Source organism: Aptenodytes patagonicus, chromosome 3 (genome assembly GCF_965638725.1).
Source record: "Aptenodytes patagonicus chromosome 3, bAptPat1.pri.cur, whole genome shotgun sequence".
Classification (NCBI taxonomy): domain Eukaryota; kingdom Metazoa; phylum Chordata; class Aves; order Sphenisciformes; family Spheniscidae; genus Aptenodytes; species Aptenodytes patagonicus.
Window position 1 is genome coordinate 78,709,768 of NC_134951.1, and position 19,165 is coordinate 78,728,932.

The 19,165-nt window shown below is 40.6% G+C and overlaps 1 protein-coding gene across 5 annotated transcripts in view; it reads right to left on the reverse strand.

Annotated features, from left to right (window-relative positions):
- LOC143158242 (plasminogen-like) overlaps positions 1-18,332 on the reverse strand; it is a 38,932-nt gene extending 20,600 nt beyond the window's left edge. For all 5 annotated transcript variants that reach the window (XM_076333943.1, XM_076333941.1, XM_076333940.1 and 2 more), the window contains exons 1-11: positions 18,207-18,332; positions 15,237-15,372; positions 14,488-14,594; positions 8,623-8,737; positions 7,387-7,550; positions 6,730-6,859; positions 6,488-6,606; positions 4,849-5,011; positions 3,621-3,748; positions 2,598-2,757; positions 723-913 (exon numbers count right to left, since the gene is read on the reverse strand). In XM_076333943.1, the coding sequence (XP_076190058.1) occupies positions 723-913; positions 2,598-2,757; positions 3,621-3,748; positions 4,849-5,011; positions 6,488-6,606; positions 6,730-6,859; positions 7,387-7,550; positions 8,623-8,737; positions 14,488-14,594; positions 15,237-15,372; positions 18,207-18,255 (1,462 nt within the window). In that variant the 5' untranslated portion in view covers positions 18,256-18,332. The remainder of the gene's footprint in view (positions 1-722; positions 914-2,597; positions 2,758-3,620; positions 3,749-4,848; positions 5,012-6,487; positions 6,607-6,729; positions 6,860-7,386; positions 7,551-8,622; positions 8,738-14,487; positions 14,595-15,236; positions 15,373-18,206) is intronic.
- Between the last annotated feature and the right edge of the window lie 833 nt (positions 18,333-19,165).

A 19,165-nucleotide genomic window follows, 5' to 3' on the forward strand; every position in this document is an offset into this window, starting at 1 on the left:
TTTTTGCCAAGTTGGTATCAGTAAGCACCTTCCATGACAGAAGCGTATTTCAGAGTTAGCAGCCCATTACACTGAGAGAGCATTTGTTGCTTCCGAGGACATTGCTTCAGGTACTTTCTTCTGCTGCCCATGAGTAAGAGTACAAAGCTCCATTTAGGAATGTATCTTTTATCCAACCCTGCCACCTTCCTTTGCAAAGTATATAATCCGTGGAAAGCTCTACTATACATTCAGAAAAGTCACACCACTTTGACCAACATGGACTATTAATTAAGGAAGCAATGAAGCAGGATAGAGCAAAAACCTGTTTCGCTTGGTGCATACACTTTGCAAAACATGGTTGCCTATGAACAATACAACAAGATAAGGTCAACCTCCTGAAAACATAAAGCACAGCACCAGCAAAATTCCTATAACAACATCATCCACTGTGATTGTATTTCAATAGCACACAGCTACAGAAACACTGGAAATTTTGTCTATTTTCTTCTTGTTCCTCTAAATGAAAAAGATATCCTACAGAATGCACTGTAAAATGACATAGGCTACAGGATATGAACTGACTAAAGAGTACTTGCTGCAAAATTCAACAGTACAGATCCGAAAGCTGGAGGAGGGATGTGACTGTTACGTTGTAGCACTACTTAAGAATAATTTTGATAGATTACTATTTCCTTTACCCACAGACTCTACGGGAGGTGACATTTATAGCCAGCTGTTACCAGATGTGGTGGGTGTAGTCAGGCCAACATTTTGTGCTGTCGTTGCAGGGGGGTCATTTGGTGCAGGCTCTTGTGTGTGATCATCACACCTCTTGAGATTGCAGTACTCCCATATCGTGCTGGGGTCAGTGGTGAAACACCATGGACTGTTATCACCATCTGGGTTTCTACAATAGTTGTCCCTCAAATCCCTGCAAAAATAAGTACAATAGTCACGCTGCATAAGACTGAAAGTAATCATAGGAATATCTTGCCAAAAAGATGTGGATCTGTACTATGTAGAGATTCATAGAATCATAGAATCATAGAATCATTGAGGTTGGAAAAGACCTCTAAGATCATCGAGTCCAACCGTCAACCCAACACCACCATGCCCACTAAACCATGTCCCTAAGCGCCTCATCTACACGTCTTTTAAATACCTCCAGGGATGGGGACTCCACCACTTCCCTGGGCAGCCTGTTCCAATAAATACATTTATTAATTGTTTACTTCTTGGCAGATATCCTATTACCAGCAAACACATTTATGGCTGTGATATGCGTGGAGAGTTATATTTCACATGTACATCAGAGTCATAAATATATTTATGCATAAGGAAACATAATTCAACTACTGGCTTAAATTCTGGCTGTAATACATCAATGTGCTGAGTAGCTAAATAAATGCCCAATATGCCAATAATTTAATTTCTAAGTACATATGTATAAGCATACACACTTGTGTGAATTAATAATAAATATGCAGGAAGATCCATACTGTTGGTAGGCAGTTATGCTTCACCAAAATTTTTATTTTTAAATGTCAAAGGGTTCTTTCTCATATTCAGAAGAATGGCAAATAAATAGTTATTGAAATGATCCCCCCACCTCCCCAAAAAAAACACTTCTACTGAATTCAGTGGGAGCACTCCCATGCCTGTGCTTGCTGGAGCAGGGGGAAGTAGAATTCCTCTCTTCAATAATTTGCAGACATGCAGTATTTCCCCATCCTGAATCACAGCACAGTCACAGAATAAAAAAAAAAGAAAAAAAAAAGCTTTTTTTCAAATATGCCAGAACACATTAATTCCACATTTTACAGCTTGATTTCAATTTTTGTAAATGTTTGTGAAAAACAGCATCCCCTCTAAGGATGTTCCAGTTTCAGTACATCAATATTTTTGATGCCAAAATATGACTGAAAATTTAAAAAAAAAAATTTATTTAGGGTGACACCATAAAAAAAGCAGAAAAATAGAAAAGTATCAACCTTCCCACTTATACTTGTAATCCATCGAGCAATGATGGATTTCCTAGCAATTGTCATCTTATTGCTTTCCTACCCTTATTAATAACTGGCACATTAGTAATTATGAGTAGCTCTCTAAGTCATCACTGGTCCAGTTTTGTTAGTCTGAAGAAGACAAATCAAGGGGGGAAATTCAGTGTATGCAATTCTGGGTGCCCAATTCCAACTACAAAGAACATTTAAATGATAGTTCTAATCATAATATATCTGACTGTGTGTTTTGCAGCATAAATGCTGTGTTCTTCCCAGATGAAATAAGTAGAAAGGCCACAACAAAGGTCTCAAATTCATAAACAAAATGCATATTTCAGCAGATGCCCAGACTCTGGATACAAGTCTCCCGGTGTCGGTTACAGAAGCTCAGATTTAAGAGTAAAGGGACACAGCTGCATTTTACTCAGAATTTAAATAACAAGAAAACACAGTTTTTAAAAATTAGACTAACAGAAAATGTTTCCGTGACTTGGAAAAATTCTCTTTTATAGATATATTCCCTGGCAGTGTTTTAAAGCATAGACGTGCACAGATAATACAATCAGCAATGGTCATTGTCAGATAAAGCAAGAAAAGTTGTGATAAACATACGCGTTTGGGAATCTGTCCGGGGTTTTTTCATGCCTGTGTGGGAACATGGAGTTCCAGGCCTGGCATTTCTTTCCTGATACAGTGATGGAAGTTGTGCCACGATAACTCTGGCCTTTGCCTCGGTAGCACTCCTCTGACAGGGAAACCTGCACAGGCGCATCTGCAGCGAACAACAGAAACTGGTCTTTGGCATCACGATTTTATGGTCTTACCGAGTAGGCACAAGAAAGCATCAAACACACAGGACAACAAAAACACATGACTCATTTATACAGACAGCGTCCAGTGAGACCATCACGGCCAGCATGAAAAGCAGAAGGGCATTTCCAAAGATATTTCGAAAACTTTCACAGATTACCCTCATATGTCAGATGCCGTTCAGTGGAAGGTTCATCCCTTCATCCCTCAGTTTCCTTTTGGTATATGTGAACATGTTTGAATTAAAGATCAGAAAGTTCCCATGAAAAATCCTCAAAGATTAGATGCTAGTGATTTTGCCCCTGATATATTTGTAAAATGGACATTGTGTTAAACTTTAATCTCTCTATTATCCTTTTGATTGCACTAAGACTTTCTTGTTATTTTTTATGTTTAAATGAATGGATGTTTCAGATGAGATTTTTATTACTTTGGAAGATCCTGTCCTCTCTTTCATGGCTACTTTCAAAAAATGGGACTTCCTTTTATTTAGCACTTTTTTATCCCTTTAAACTTATTTTTCATTTTTCAATTAACTTGCTAAAAATGTCCAACATTGGGGAAAAAAAAAGGAATATAAAAAAATAAACCTCTGTCATCCTGCAATTCTTCTGTTGGGACAGCTGGTGATTTATATCCTTCACTGCACTTCCTTAACCATTGAAAGTCCAATATTTGGCAGGTTTTGTAACATGCCAAGCAGAAAAACTGCATTAACAACAGTGACAAAGTGACTGAAAAAAGATTTGACACATTTACAATGAGAAACAATAAGTCTCTCACTGCTTTAAAATCCTTCTCTCAAGTACACTCCACTACTCATACCAACAATCCCTTGTTCTGTCCCATCACAGTGTGGAATTGCACAATATTCCCACCGAACGCTGCTGGTGGTGTAGCACCAAGGCCTCTTCTCTCCATCAGGGTTTCTACAGTAGTTTTCCTCTAAGCCCCTGAAACAGAAACACCGGCTTTAAACTACTCATAGAAATCAAGAAGAGTTGTATGGAAGACTATTAACAACTACTGCATGCAGAACTCAACTCAGTGGTTACATTTATTCTTTTTGGAGGTTACCTCATGCACCACTATTTTGGGACTAATCAACAGCCTTCGAATTTATAGTCTAAATGCTGATGATGTATGAAGAATTTTTCCAATGCTTATACTTTCTGCTCCTGTTTTTGAGGCCAAGATACAGCAGTAAAAGCTGACTTCAAAACACAAACTGTTGGTGTACCTGACCGTTACGGTAAGAACCAGGCGAGGCTGGATGTCACAGACTGATCCTGGAAGCATGTGCATATGAGCACTGGTGCACACTGCTCTCTGCCCTGTGATAATGGACAGGGTTTCACATGCCCAGGAAAACTTGCAGGATCCATTTCACAACCCACAGGATCAAAATATTGGAAGAGGCTGCCCAGGGAAGTGGTTGAGTCCCCATCCCTGGAGGTATTTAAAAGACGAGTAGATGAGGCACTTAGGGACATGGTTTAGTGGGCATGGTGGTGTTGGGTCGACGGTTGGACTCGATGATCTTAGAGGTCTTTTCCAACCTCAATGATTCTATGATTCTATGATTCTATGAAAATACAGAGCTAAAAGCCTGGTCAGTCCCAGCTCCCCTTGCTCATTGATAATGCTCTGCAAACCCAGCTCCTCTGACCTTGGAGCACGAGGATGTATTGGAGCATCTTGGACCTTGGAGCATCGCTCTTCAGAAGACTAATGCATTGAAAGTGTGCCAAGTGTGCCAAAACACAGCCAGCGGATTTTTAACATAAAAGTAGTAAATACTTATAACGCTGCAGTGGGATGTGGAGGAGACAAGTGAGACAAGTACACGAGAATAAAGCAGCTGGTAAAAAAGGGAATGTTGAAAAAAATTAAGAGCAAGACCTGAACAGAAGTAATGAGAGCTGACAAAAGGCGAGAATACAGCTTATCAACATAGCTGCAGAAAACCTGTGCTATTCTTGCCTCTGCATCTGGGTCTATAAGTAATAACTATGTTCTTTCTTATTTGTTAAAATGACGAGGCTCAGCATACTTGCAGGGATATCTGTCAGGAATCCAGCCATGTCTGTGAGGAAACTGTGTGTTCCAGTGTTGGCAGGCATTTCCCGACTCGGTGATGGCTATCCTGCCTCGATAGTCTTCTCCTTTCCCTGAAAGACACTGGGAGCCCAGGCCAGAGACTGGTGGGTGTGTAGCTGCAACAGGATTTAAAAAAAAAAAGAAAAAGGAAAAGAAAATAAAAGAAAAAACACAGCTAGACAGTGCTTTCAAAAATATTAAAACCCCCTCTGTTTTCTGTAATCTCGAACATGCATTGTTTTCTTTTAGCAGAGGTGACATTGGTTGAAAGCCATGGCAAAACCAAAGTGTACATTTTAACAAGCAGTCGGGCTGCCAGACAGATGTCCTGTGTCTGCCCTTTTACGGCAGTCAGTAAATAATTTTGCTGGGTCGAGCCAGATTTTGTGCCTGCAGTCCCCTGAGACCAGAGCTGGAAAGGCAGTAAGTAGTCCTGTACAGTCTGGTAAAAACAAGTGGGATGAAGGGAGCACATTAATATAATACACATGGGTAGGGTGGAAGGGCAGAAAGGATAAGGATAAGGGCGAAGAAGAAATTGTGAGAGAAAGCAAAACAGCCTTCAGAGCTGAGCCTCTGGAGTCAGTGAATTGGGAAAGTGGGGCAGAAGGAGGAGTGAAAGAAAGTGAATTGGCCTGGCATGTGGGGAACAGCAAAGGAAGTAAGAGTAACGATCAGAGGCACAGAACCTGCAGAGGGCAGAGAGAAAATGAATCTACAGTGCATACTTATTATATACTTTCTATATGGAATTTCCCAAGGAGACAAGTATGAGTCTAAAAGGTTGGTCTGTTCCTTAAACCGGTTTTAAGTTTTAAGCACAAAATGGGGATGCTCTGCTAACTTTCACAATTTACTTTATCATACAGAAGTCTATAAATAGTCATTCTTCCATCTGCAATTGAGCATGCTGAGGTGAACTACATCTAGCAAACACATGCTGCTGCTTAGAGCACTGGCAAGTGCAGATGTATAAGAAAGCAAGCTCTAGAGATAAAAACACAAAATTTTTCTCAAAGTGCAGTCTAATTCTACAAATGGCAATGCTAATCTCGTTATTCAGTGCTTTGGAAATGTCCAGATTTAATGAGCTCAGCTTAATGGGTTAAGCTAGCTCACTGATAAGTCAAGTTTTTCTCCTGAGGCCTGAACTTGTTTCTTCCTTCATCCCTTGCTAAGAAAAAGGCAGTGCTGGCTGTGCTGGCCAGACCCAGGTAAAATACCACAGTATGGCTACATGGTGGTTTACGTGTTTTCCATGAGTTAGCAGGTCAGCTGAAAACTACCACCTGATTTAACCTGAATGACCTGCCTCTCGGGTAAATTGAAAAGTAAGGTGGTTGAAGACAAATTAGGGTTTCTATAACATCTCCAGCATTATTGCACTTCGTGACATCTGCATCCTCACTGACCTTACATGATTTTATGTAACAGAAATTTAGTCAGTGATTCTGCTTATTGACGTGCACTTTCCTCGGTTCACAAGGATTTCCTCGGGTTACTCAGAACTGTGATTTCTTGTCTTTCCCCTCCCTGCATCATTTTTATGAGACAAGCTACCCTATGGAGTGATCTTAGGAAATCAGACTCACTGCAATGAGGAATGTTGCAATATTCCCAGCGTTTAGCAGGGCTGGTAGTGAAACACCAGGGCCGAAGTTCGCCATCAGGATTACGGCAATAATTCATCTTCAGATCCTTCTCTGGAAAGCTGCACATTGAAAATGAAAGAGAAGCTTATGAGTCAGCTATGGCCGGCTGTAGGAATGAGGCTGTCTGCAGGCAGAGTCTCCCAGGCACTGCAGGAATGAATTCAGCGCTGAGCGTGACTCACTGTTTCAGGGTAAATCCATGCATATGAGGTTCTTGGGCATCCCAGCGCTGGCACTCAAGCCCAGACTCTGTTCTGGAAACTTCTCCATGGTAGTCTTCACCATTACACTGCACGCACTCCACTGTAGGGCCTAGGCAGAACGAAAACAAAGCAAGGTTCGCACAAGCCTGTGAATTCTGATCCTGATCTATTCATGGAAGACTACACTGAAAGGAAAAGAGGGTTTTACTCCAGCTAATGATGAAAGGAATCCAGAAGACCATGCATTACAGCCTAGCCAAATGAATAAAGCTTTAGGGATACATGTCATTTGGAGGGAAGACTTTGTTGCATATCTGTATGTACTGATAGCAATGGGAGTTCTGTATGTAACACATCACTTGGGTCAATCTTTACTCTTGTTAAAATTAAGTAAATTGCCAGGGGTAAGAGCAGGACAATATCAGCAAATGATTAAAAAATTTCAGTTCCTCCATATTTACAAAATTACTTTGATAACTGGAGCCAATTAGGAAAACAACCTTTGTGTTGAGAACTTCTTAAGTTCCAGCTTGATCTAAATTCACATTTGAAATCAATCTGCAATAATAAAGCAAGAACAAATAGCAGGAATAATATTACCTACTCAAACACTCCTTCTCTGAAAAATAAATATACCTTCTCCAGTGTGCGTGACCTGGCTCTCGCACTCTGGGATGTTACAGTAATCAAATCTGGTAGCAGGATCTGTTGTGTAACACCAGGGTCCACTTTCATCCCCATCAGGATTTCTGCAGTAGTTTTCATCCAACCCTGCACTGGGGTGTTTTTCAGGTGTATAACTGTAATAGTATTAAAATTCTATTTTAATTCCAGTAATTTAGTGGAGCAGAAGGGAAATGTCCAACTTGCTCAGCTAGCTGTGGGCTCTGTTCATTCACAGTAAAAATGAGACAAACAAATTCCCCATTGTAACCTGTAAATGAAATCTGAAAAACATTCTGTAACTACCATTATCAGTAGCTTCTCCCTAGGTCCCAGTTGCCAATGATGGGTGAGCTTACAGCCCGTAAGGACTATGACAGTCTCAAAGGACAATTATTTTCTTTAATAGTTGCATCCACTTGATCTAGTCAGCTTACTATGGCCTGTGGATCTGTCATGTATTTCTCTTAATGCAGCTACTTTAAAAGTGGAGTATTTCTTGAGACTATTCACCAAACACAACTGGATCCTAATTTGCAGAGATTTTGAAGCAAGTGACCCTAGGCTTCTTCCTATAGCAATCCTCCCAGAGAAGACTAAATGGCTTTTAAACAAAAAATTGAAACAAGCACATCCAAGTTTCATTAGCATAACATCAAAAAATAACTTTTTAAACAGATAAAACTCCAACATAGATCAGAGAAAATGGGCTCTCTGCTTCCACACTTGCTTCAGTGAGCCCACTGGCAGCCAGCCCTGAGAAAACTTTGCCTGGGCAGGTCCCTTAGATGCTTTGCTGGATGTTTCTTCTTAACTGTCTCTGTATGGCAGGCAGGAGGTCATAGAGCTGACAGATATCACTTCTTTTTTTTCACACCTCATACAGAAGAGAGAAATTATGGCCTCACTGTCACCAATAGCAAAACTTTCATCATGGGTTGATAGAGGCAGCATTTCATCTTCTTAAGAGGCCCAGCATTTAGACACAACTTCTCTAGCTGACAATGCACCCTTTCCTTACCCATACCATTGCAGTTCTCTGCTAGTAGGGTCAAAAGGAACAAGACAGATGAAGATAAAGTTGTCTTTAAAAGTCACCTGACAACTGGCTTTGATAACATGCACTATAAAGTTGTTTATACACATGAAGTTGGGGAAGCTTGGAAAAGATTCAGGACAACATGAAGACAAATATAAATATGGCCGTACTTTGGGTTGTGAGGTGTTTTTTCTGCCCACTTCTGGCATGGAATACCCCTCCGAGTTTTGGCTTCCGTTCCTCTGTAGTCCTTCCCAATCCCTTTTTTACATTGTAGAAGGTAAACTGAAATGGAATTGGCTTTGTTAACTCAATGGTGTTACAACACTGCATCTCTTGAAACAGAATCTGCAGATATAACTCTGAAGTTCATCAGTTTATGATGAACCATGCTTTACCCATGTTTTGAACCTCTTGTGCATGCAAACAGAGAGATGTGATTCCATAAGGTGTTTTAAAACAAATTAGTAAGCAACTACTAGGCAACTACAGAGGAAAATTCCTGAAGCATTTTTATAAAGCTAATAAAATCAAGTTAAGAAAACAGATATAACAAGTTACAATTGGTTTTGACATGTATAAAATGCATGCTTAAATTGCTATATTGCTGGAATATAAAGGAAGACCTTTCACCAACAGCTGGAGATTCTTTAAAATTTATTGTTCATAAGCACATTCACAGTACCAGTATCATGCAACTATCCTTTCAAACCAGAGAATTTTTAGTTATTGGAACACATTTGTCACATAAGTGGCCCCCAGACCTTTGATTCCTCTTAGCCTCAGACTCCCAGGTACTTTCTAGTGGGATTCCAAGGTAGAGAGAATGCAAAGCATGTTGATGATGCTTTTATTAGCAACAGACACTGAAAAATCTCCAGTTATTGGGGGGAGTGATCCTCATTTCCCCTTCCAGAAATTTCTTTGCACAAGAAGAATCCCCCTGAGCCCTCAAATATAAAATGGAGATGTTAGAGCAAAAACAGGAGACCAATCTGATAGGAAAAGCTGAACCTTGTTTGGACACCTTGCCATCACAGTGTGTAGCTGGGACTACAAATGTCTGTGCTGCATGTCTTACCAACAGGGGCTCTTGGAGCTGCTGCCTAGTTGTCAGGGTACTCTTGGAGTACCCAAAAGTCTTGTCACTGCTGCTTCAACACTGGTACTCCAGTAGCAGGTCCCAGCATGACCATCTCTGGTCAATAGCCTTGCCCATGGACTTTCTGATGTTGCCAGGTACTTCCTAAATGATTTTAGCATGTCTAAATGCTAAGTCACACTCATCTGACACCTGGGGAGAGGGGGTGGAGGCTCTGTACAGCTGGATCAGGAATAAAGACAAGCAAGTAACTTCCCTGTTCAAATGGCACATGGAAATCACCACGGATTTAGACCTTGGTATTTGATCCCTCTTAAACAGAATTTTTAGTAACATGGCTCCTTTTCGCTTGACTCCCAAAGTCTCTCTTACTTTTCTGTCCTGTACAGGACTTTGCTGTCCTGGCCTATAACCCCTGAAAGTCTGTGTTCCTCAAAAGAGTGATGGGATCAAAAGCCAAGCTATATGTCAAGACAAAATTAAGGTTTGACTGAAGAAACTGCTCTGTAAAGAGGGAGAAGTCTCTAACCAAGTTCTTAAGGATTTTTTTCAGTGACCAAGTGCAAAAACTGCGATTATTACCCATACACGAAGGCAAGCATTCCAGATGGCCACTGAGCTAGTAAAAAGGCCATGGTTCTTAAACTCTGAGAGGCCAATTAGGATCAAAAGAAAAGGCACTCTTGGAGGTGTGGGTGGGAAGAAATCTGACTCAACATAATGTAGTGAGCGTAGCCTACAAAGGCTATGTAGTTGTGCCTTGTGAATTATTCCTACTATTAACAAGGAGGTTGTAATCAGGAGAGGATTCCTCATACAGGATTTTGCCATTAACATAGAGAAAGTAAAACTGTAACTGCCAGACATATGTTCATGGAGCCTTTGTAAATATGGACAATCCAGAGTGGTCTGCATACAGATCTCGAAGTGTCTGTGGTGGGATAAAATGTGAGTGCATAACATTGTGCGGCCCAGCACAGCCAGACAAACTCTTATACTCATAGAAGGATGAACCTTTTGGCTTTAAAGTAGCTGTTCTGTACAGATCTTTTGCATCCAATCCCAAGGAAAATAAGCTCTGGCAAAGACTGATGCCAGAGTAGCTGTTATGAACTCCAAGGTCTGAGTCAGGCATAGGTGAGATTGTACAGCCATCATGAGCCTAAGGGAGTGACAGAGTCACAGATGTCCTGGAGATTGCTTCCTCCAAGCAGAAGAGATTCCATCATACCTCAGCAGAAAGGAGTTTTACAGCACCTATTTCTTGGTGCTGAGGAGTCATGGTGGGGACAGAAAACCTTTCTGAGGCCTAAGGACACTAAATGTCTTTATTTGCAAATTCAAGTTCAGGTTGGGTGATGCTGGCTGTGATAATTAGGTTGCTTCTAAGAAGGTGAGTCTCACTTTTACAACACACTTTAACAGCCTTATGAGAAATATCTCTGGTTTGAGGTGGATTGGGGCCATTACAGATACCAAATGCTGCCATTTGGATTGTCCAGAAACTTCACAAAGATGTTGGCAGTGGTAGCTGTGAGTTTCAGAAGGAATGAGATAGTCTTGCATATTCCTGATAGTGAAAAATAGAAGGAAGATGACTCTACATCCTCTGTTTGAAATAACAGGCACTGTAAAACTGTCCCCTGAAAAAACAAAGGAACCAAATCTCTGGCTGCTAGAGCTAAAAGCAATTCCTGCTGAAGCAGACTCTCAAGAGATATCCCTAAGAAGGCAGAGGTAGTGTGTTCCATAGCGGCAGCATAGGAGCTGAATGGTATAGCCAAGGGAGGCAGCGTGTGTCCCAGGTGTCAAAGGTGTGTCTCCCAGAGTGCAGAAGGCAGCAGGAGATGAAGATGAGACAGGCAGTCCCCAAATTGCTGCAGATCATAAGAATGCTGGATGATGAGCAAATGATGCCTGATAACTCATTATATGAAACTGAAGAGTCTGTGAGGCAGATGCCTTTTTTCCCGCTCGTATCTAGCTGCCTTAAGCTTGGGTATATGGGTTGAGTCGTTTCAAAGAACCACCACCATCAGCACGAGGATAAAATAGGGAAAGAGAAAATAGATTCCACATGAAGGGATTTGGTATCAATGACCTACTGTCCAAGCTGTGGCAGTGCCTGACTGCAGCTTTCAGTGACATTGATAGATGCTAAATATGAAGAATTGATTTCTGCTCAGTCTGCAGTGGGAGCTGAGAAGAGTCAGCCTCTACTTCGAAATAATCAGAAAAGGTCTCCCAGTCACATCAAAGGGCTGGTGACTCTACAGAAGGGCTGCAGATGAATGCGTCTGCTCTGACAGCCCACACAGTGATGGCAGTGAAGGCAAGAGAGGTGGCTACCTGCCGTGCCTAGGTGGGACACTTAGTTTCACCCTGTGGAAGGACAACAGGTAACCATGTCTCTGTCCTGGGCCTGACACCCGGACAAGTGCCTCCATTCATGGGGGACCCCTGCCGTGACAGGCACCTACAGGCTAATGAGCTGGTGCCTCGGTGTGAGGAACCAGACACAGTGTCTCCTGCAGTGGACTCATGTGGTGACATTTCCTTCAGTCCTGGTCATGGCCAGGAAGGAAAAGCTCCGCTTCCAAGAGGATGAGGGGAGAGGGGAGCAGACCCATATCTAACCCTACAGTTTCAGTTAAGGATAAAAAGTAAACAAGACAAATCCATTCTGAAGCATGAGAGGGTGCCAAGCTAGGCCTTTTTTCTGCAGGAAAAGGTGGCTTCAATGGGGGTACGAGCAGCAGAGCTGAAGGATCTGACTAGATTTCTAGATTACATGTGTTCAGGAAGGTCACTGGGGTGAACATTGAGGCTGGAGGCACCAGGCCTGTCTTCCAGGCAATAGCTTAGGAGGAGGCGGACAAGAAAGAAGAGAAGCCAAGCAGTGCTCTCTCCTTTTCCTGAGAGACCAAGGCTCCTGGGTATAAAACCAAGTATTTTGCTGCTGAAATGAGGATCAGATGTGTCTCTTCAGATGTTTCAGAAGCTTGGAAAAGCTTGAACAATGGCAAGCAATGTAAAGGGGCCCTGATGAAGTTAGGGATATTATCTTGATTTGTACCAATTTAAGCCTGAGTTATTGTCTGGCCCTCTGTGACAGCATATAATTAGGGTCAGTGAGAATTATTCATTCACTTAGAAGGGCTAATTTCAATTTAATAATTAATGACTTGTACATGTGTCTCTTTGATTTCAACATCTGCAGAGGAATTTACAGAGCACATACTCCTCCTTTATCCTGTTCTAACATCAAAGGAAAACTCCAATAAATTTTGACTTCAGTAAAAAAACCCCACATTTAAAGTGTTGAGGCATTGGCTACACCCATTATTTCTACAGGTATTTCACTTGTGCCAGAAATTATTTGGCTGAACTTCCTCCAATATTCTTCTGTACTGGTGACTCACACATCAGTGATCTATGAGGAACATGTGAAAAACAAAAGTGGAGAAGAGCTCCCCATAGGCTTTAGTCTTGTGAGGTCTGTTACTGGGGCAGGGGGGGACATGACTGGAGAGCTAAAATCTTTTGATCAAAACAACTGTAACAGTGGTTTTGCCTTTTAAAACAGGAAGGAATCTGACCATAATAACACTCAAGAATCAAGCAGTACACTTCAAATTCTAGCTTTTAAGGCTTTAGTAATCTGTCCGAGTTAAACATAAACTGCAAGTTCAGGAAAACTGGTGAGAAAATCCACTCGTTGTTAGCATAGAAGGAAGACACCAAGGAACACGTATTGTGCCGTAAGAACAAAATGTCACTGGCTGATAATCAGCTAGAGGTTAAGCTAGTACTTACTGAAGATAGCTGTTACAAACTGAGTTGCACCTGGTGCCGTGAACCTGATAACCCATTATCCAGTCCAGTAACAGAAGACTTAGGATACAGATGTTTAAATGTTAACATTCTAGCTTTTTGTTATATTTGGGGCAGATCTCCAGCAGAAGTTAATGAATTCATCAGAATTGTATCAGTTTATACTAGCTGGGAATTTGGACATGAACTGCTTTCTCTTTAAAACTTTGATATGGCAAAGGAGACCTGCACCATGGTTATTCATGCAGTTTCAGTTTTCTGTATATCTTTCAAATGCTTCAGAATTGTAAAGACACTGAAAATAATTGTCTTTTCAAACAAACTGAAATGTTCTTACAAGAAATGTTCACTATTCATCTTACATATCAGTTAGTAATAGGAGCTTTCTTTTTCCCAGAAGACACATTGAAGTTAGTGTTTGTGACTGCATTATCTACGTTCCCACAAAACTTATGAAGATAGTCTAGTTAAAAAATATTTATTTTTCCAGCTATATAGCATCTATTCAAAACTTAGAAAAGCATTAGTTAATTAATTCCAAAAATAATCTTAAAACCAAGCCACTTATCTGAGCCTGGCATACAACAAGAATTAAGCATAAACAAAACAGCTTACAAAACATGAACATTTGATTATAATTAAAAAAACCCCACACTTATAAGTCAATACAATATTTCAGTCAAATAATTCTTGACTGAATTATTACACAGAAAATTAGAGGAGTGGGTACATAGAAGTAGATAATCCTGTAGTCTTGAAAATTTGTATGACCAAGGACTCTGCCAGCTCCATGAAGCAGAGGACTGCAAATCCTTAAAGGGCAGAGAAATGCATGATTTTTGCTTTGGAGTATGTTTATTCTGCCTGGTCCCAATAAAGTATGACTGAAGGAGTGAAATATAAGTTCAAATATAAGGAGCCTTGATGCTATATGTGAAATTCTCTGGCAGTTTCAGCACAGTTCATAATGGGTACAGGCCCACCTCACTGAAACTGTCGCCACCTGCAATGGTTTGCTCCAGCACCGCAGCAGAGAATGCAAGGATGCAGTTAAAATAGGCTTAACATGGAAATGTGTACCGTTTTACTATATACATACTTTTCTTCTCATAAAGAACTGCATCCATGCTGTTGAACATCACTGTCATTTTGGCATTTTCAGCCAGTGTTAAACACTGTAGCTTTTTCCTGGTGAATAGGAAGGCCCTGTTGAAATTGAGAAGGAAGCAATATTGACATAGGAAGCAATATTTTTAATTCAATTCAAATTATTCAACTAGCAATTATTTTTCTATAAATTATTAACTTACTAGCACTGTCTTGTATCCATTTATATCTTTCAGATACTGCACTCAATATTTGAGACACTGAGTAAGAGATTGACATTTTCTACTGCTCTGAAGTGGCTGACTTTTTCAGGATGTATGACTACGTGAATAAGTTACTGGGTGGGAAGCCAGTTACTGCATTGGCAGAACATTATCAACAGCATCCTAGCTGCTCAGTTTAGCACCTTTCCCTACGACGAATTAGAAACATGTCACCCTTCTTTTGTGAAACAAGGCAGCATCCAAAGAGACGTAAGCACCTCTCCACGTAACACTGGATAAGAGGAGGAACTTGAGCATTTACTACAGAATGAGTAATACATGTAAATCCACCCTTTACTTGACCTTGTGGTAATTTATGGGTGGAGATAAGCCACAAGCGAAAGGCACACGCATGGGCAACACTGCTGTAGGCAGAGCTGCAGCAGCATGAGGATGTTGGTTCTGAGCAACACTAGGAAAATATCATTGATATGCAGACACCCACAATGACATAGTTTTAAGATTCAACAGAAATTACCTGCAATTAAAATTTCTTTCTGCTTCACACTTCTCTGCACATTCTTTTTCATTATTTGTCTTGTAAAACTGTTTATTTCGAGTAAGTATCCAAACACCATCTGTTCTTAAATAGTCATCCAGTATATCTCCTTTCACTACAAGGGAAGGAAAGGAGTTGGACATTAAAAATACGAATGCTGCAGTTAAGAAAATCTATGACTTTGAGTCTGATTTTTCATGTAGCATTGACAGGTGAAGGCACCATTTATTTTGTGTAATTCTGGGTAAAACATGATAAACTCTGAGGAAATTTCTGTCTCCTGACACAATCACAGCTGTATGACTGGAACATGTCATAGGAAAAAACAGCAGAGGAGAGATGTAGAGAAGCAGCTCTGAATGGAGCTATGTATGGGTTTGAAGCTGAGAACAAGAAATGTGAAACGAGTGAGAGGGATCGGCGAGAGGAACTAAATGGTGTCAAACAGTCAGAAAAAGATGAAGGGAAGTGATATCAATATTAAAGTTTTGGAGAAGCGTGAATTGGGACGATGTGAGATTATGACCTCCCATGTGGATGGTGCAATCACTACAGTTTTACTGGTCACTAAATAGTTGTTTGTCCTAAGATGTCTTGCCCTGGAGCAAGAAACCTCAGTCGTAAGATGACTATATAGTCTTTTACAATGGCCACCATTATTTTTGTTGTAATGGGTTGAGCAGACTTACTAATGAATCTGTCAGCCTGCATTCTGTTGCAACAAATTAACCCAAGATTTTAAATTAGTAAATCAATTAGTATTATTATATCTGAAAGCTACATGTGCGTAAGATGTATATGACGTACCTGCTAATACATTTAAAACTTAGCTCCAAAATGTTGTTGCTCACAATGGAGTTTGCCATCTAACTGATTTTTTCAATATAAAGATTATAAAGTCTATAAAGATTCTATGTTTCTGTTCCTAATTTCTACAAAAGTTTATTTCCATATCCAGCATCAGGTTACAAAGTTACAGAAGTGATATGGTTTAATTATTTCACTTTTCAAGCTAGATTATTATTGACAGACACAGGAAATGCATAATCTTGTACAGCATAATCGTGTACAGGTAATGTTGTGAATCTTTCTTTTATGCAAACACCCATATTAGTCTCAATTCACTGCAACATCACTCCAGTGTAATTGACTCCTGTGACATATAGGTCATCCATCACCTACCTCCACATGACACATTTTCATATAAAATAAAAGATATTTGGGCCACTAATGAAAGTAAGATGATTAATTGCCTGAGCGCAATCTTCTGTGATTGTTTGCAGAGTTGGCTTAATGCTATAAAATGTGCATGTCTTAAGAAATCCCTGACAATGAGGCCTCCCGTATCTAATCTTACTGTTACAGTAGGACTATGTGGAGCACCAACAGCCTACCAATTTCTCCTGATCGACTCAGCAAACAAGTGTTTCCTCTCCTGGCCTTTTTCCTAAGCTAACTGAGGCCACTGTTCCAGAATTGCAGGGGACCAGAATAGGAAAATATTACTTTCCAAACTTTAGTGACTCATCTTAAAACCATATGTTAATCCAAAAAGCTCTACTTTGGATACCATTCCTTTTCAGTGACCATAAAAAAAGATTTATTTCCATTGGTTTAAGAATGAACACACGAGATTTTGGATGACATGCATAAGCTAAAAGGCAGCACAGTTGGCAGAAGCTTAGATAACAGAATGTGATGTTAGTTGCCCGAAAAACAGTGCAAAGTGTAAACTTTAAAAAGAATACAATAGATTTAAAAGTGCAGTGGGGAATGTATTATTCTGGTTAAAGTCCAAGTCTTTATAAACCCAGACATGACACATGATAATTAAACAGAATATTCAAATATATGTGAGCAAACCAATTTCTTTTTACATATGTATCTTTCCAGACTTGACCAGTACTATTCCAGAAGACATAAAAAATAGTTTTAAGGCAGTTTTGTGGACCATCACTTTGGAGAAAGTGGGTTAGAGCTGATAACAATGAGCAAATAAAAATAACTTTAGCATGTCTTTTATAACCCAGCACAATCATACAATGATACATCCCCGTTATTCTGTCATATTAAATGTCTGAGCTATTAGGAAATCATACAAACTGTACTGATATATTTTTAACAGTACTTTTAAAAAGTCATTTAAGGGCCATACAATGGTATGCAATGTTAAAGTACTAGAGAATGTATCTGATTGAAATCTGATCGAAATGTATACTACATGTGGAATATATATTTACAGAATTTGTAGTTGAGCTTGAAATTCATATATTACCTCTAGTAGAACACCTGTCTTCTTTTGGAGTTGTAAAAAAGAATTCTAGACATATTCCTGGAAAAGTTGATCTAGGTTACTGAAGATTACGTTTCTACCTACTGCCCCCAGGAAAACAAGGGGGAACATTTTCTTATAAGTGTTTGACAACAGAAAATGTGAAATTGCTGGAATATAAAGGAGCTTTTTCATTTTTAATTTTGTTTTAAATATTTCATTTAAAACCTTTAAAACTCCTATCATAAAGGATGAAAATCAGGATCACTGTGCTTAGCAATGCTTGGCAGTAAAAACAGCCTTAGCTTTTGATCCAAAGCCTGCTGAAACCAGAGATAGCTGTCTCAGTGACTGCTATGAGTTTTGTAGCAGGCTTTGGGGCTGCTTTCCAAGGGTGCCCCCATTTCTGGCCATGAGGCATGTTTGCAGGGAGCCATTTGTTCCCCACACAGACATCAAGGCTGTTGATCTTCTGGCGTCTCTAACGAACACGACACTGGAGCAACCACAGCTCTTGCTTTGTTCAACAGCAACTCTCGCTGGCCAGCAAGCCCCAAATCCATTGCTGTCTAGGTAAGTGGTGACACAGAGATTTGGGGACCTACCTTCACCAAATGGAGCTTGCAAGCGTTTGGCCCCCATCTCACCTAGGCAAGCAGAAGGAAAAGGACTCTTACCTGAGCTGAGCAAGAAAAGAAAGAGAAAGGCGGCTTTGCTAATCCCCATTTTGGCCCAGCTGGCAGGTGATGGAAGTTGTCTGTGTCCATGCACAAAGTTTTATTGACTCGCACTGGAGTGAGGCAGCATCAAACAAACAAGGCAGGTAGGTTAAGTTAATCATTCTCCCATGCTGTGACCCCCTTTGCCGTGGTGTGGCCATTCAAACAACCTTGAATTGGATGTATTACCAAATCAGACTCGATCATTTGTACTGGATGCTGGGAAATGTGAAGGCACTCTCTTGTTTTGCGGGGCATGTTTTTGTTCTCAGATTGCTTGGCCTCACTTTGCTAAGGTAAAGCTGGGGATCATGGTGGTGCAAAGTATGGGAACCCAGGCACAATCTAATTCTACACACTCCTGTATATTCAGCTTTAGGTCCTAACAGTATTTGGAGTCACAAACTTGCACTGCTTAGGTTGGAACTGCTTCTGATTTATGCTTTTGTGTAAGCCAGTCCCCAAAACCAGGCCCTGATAATGCTAACTCTGTATCAGAATTTCAACAATCACCAGTGTCCTTCCTGGGGGAAAGAAGCTTCATTCTCTCAGCCGTTTCCCATTTCTGGGTTGGTTTTTGTTGTTCATGACTTGGGAGGCAGTGTTCACTTTGCCTCAGTGTATAATGTGCCTTTGCCCTCCAGACAAAGCTCCTGATATCTCAGGTCTGCCCAGAACTTAGAGTGCATGCAGGGTGCCCCACACATTTCAGCAACACCACCTTCATTACCCACACGGGGCTCAGCTAAGGCAAGCTAGGCATTCCCAGCCAGAGTGCCCCCAGGAGTCTCAACTAGTTTGCCTGGCAAGTTGGTATAGCCTTCATCTGGGGTTGGTGGGGCAGAGGAGAACAACAGTTAGGAGCAAGGTGGGAATCCCACATATTCCCCTCTGTGCTGGGAGAATGATGGTTCTGG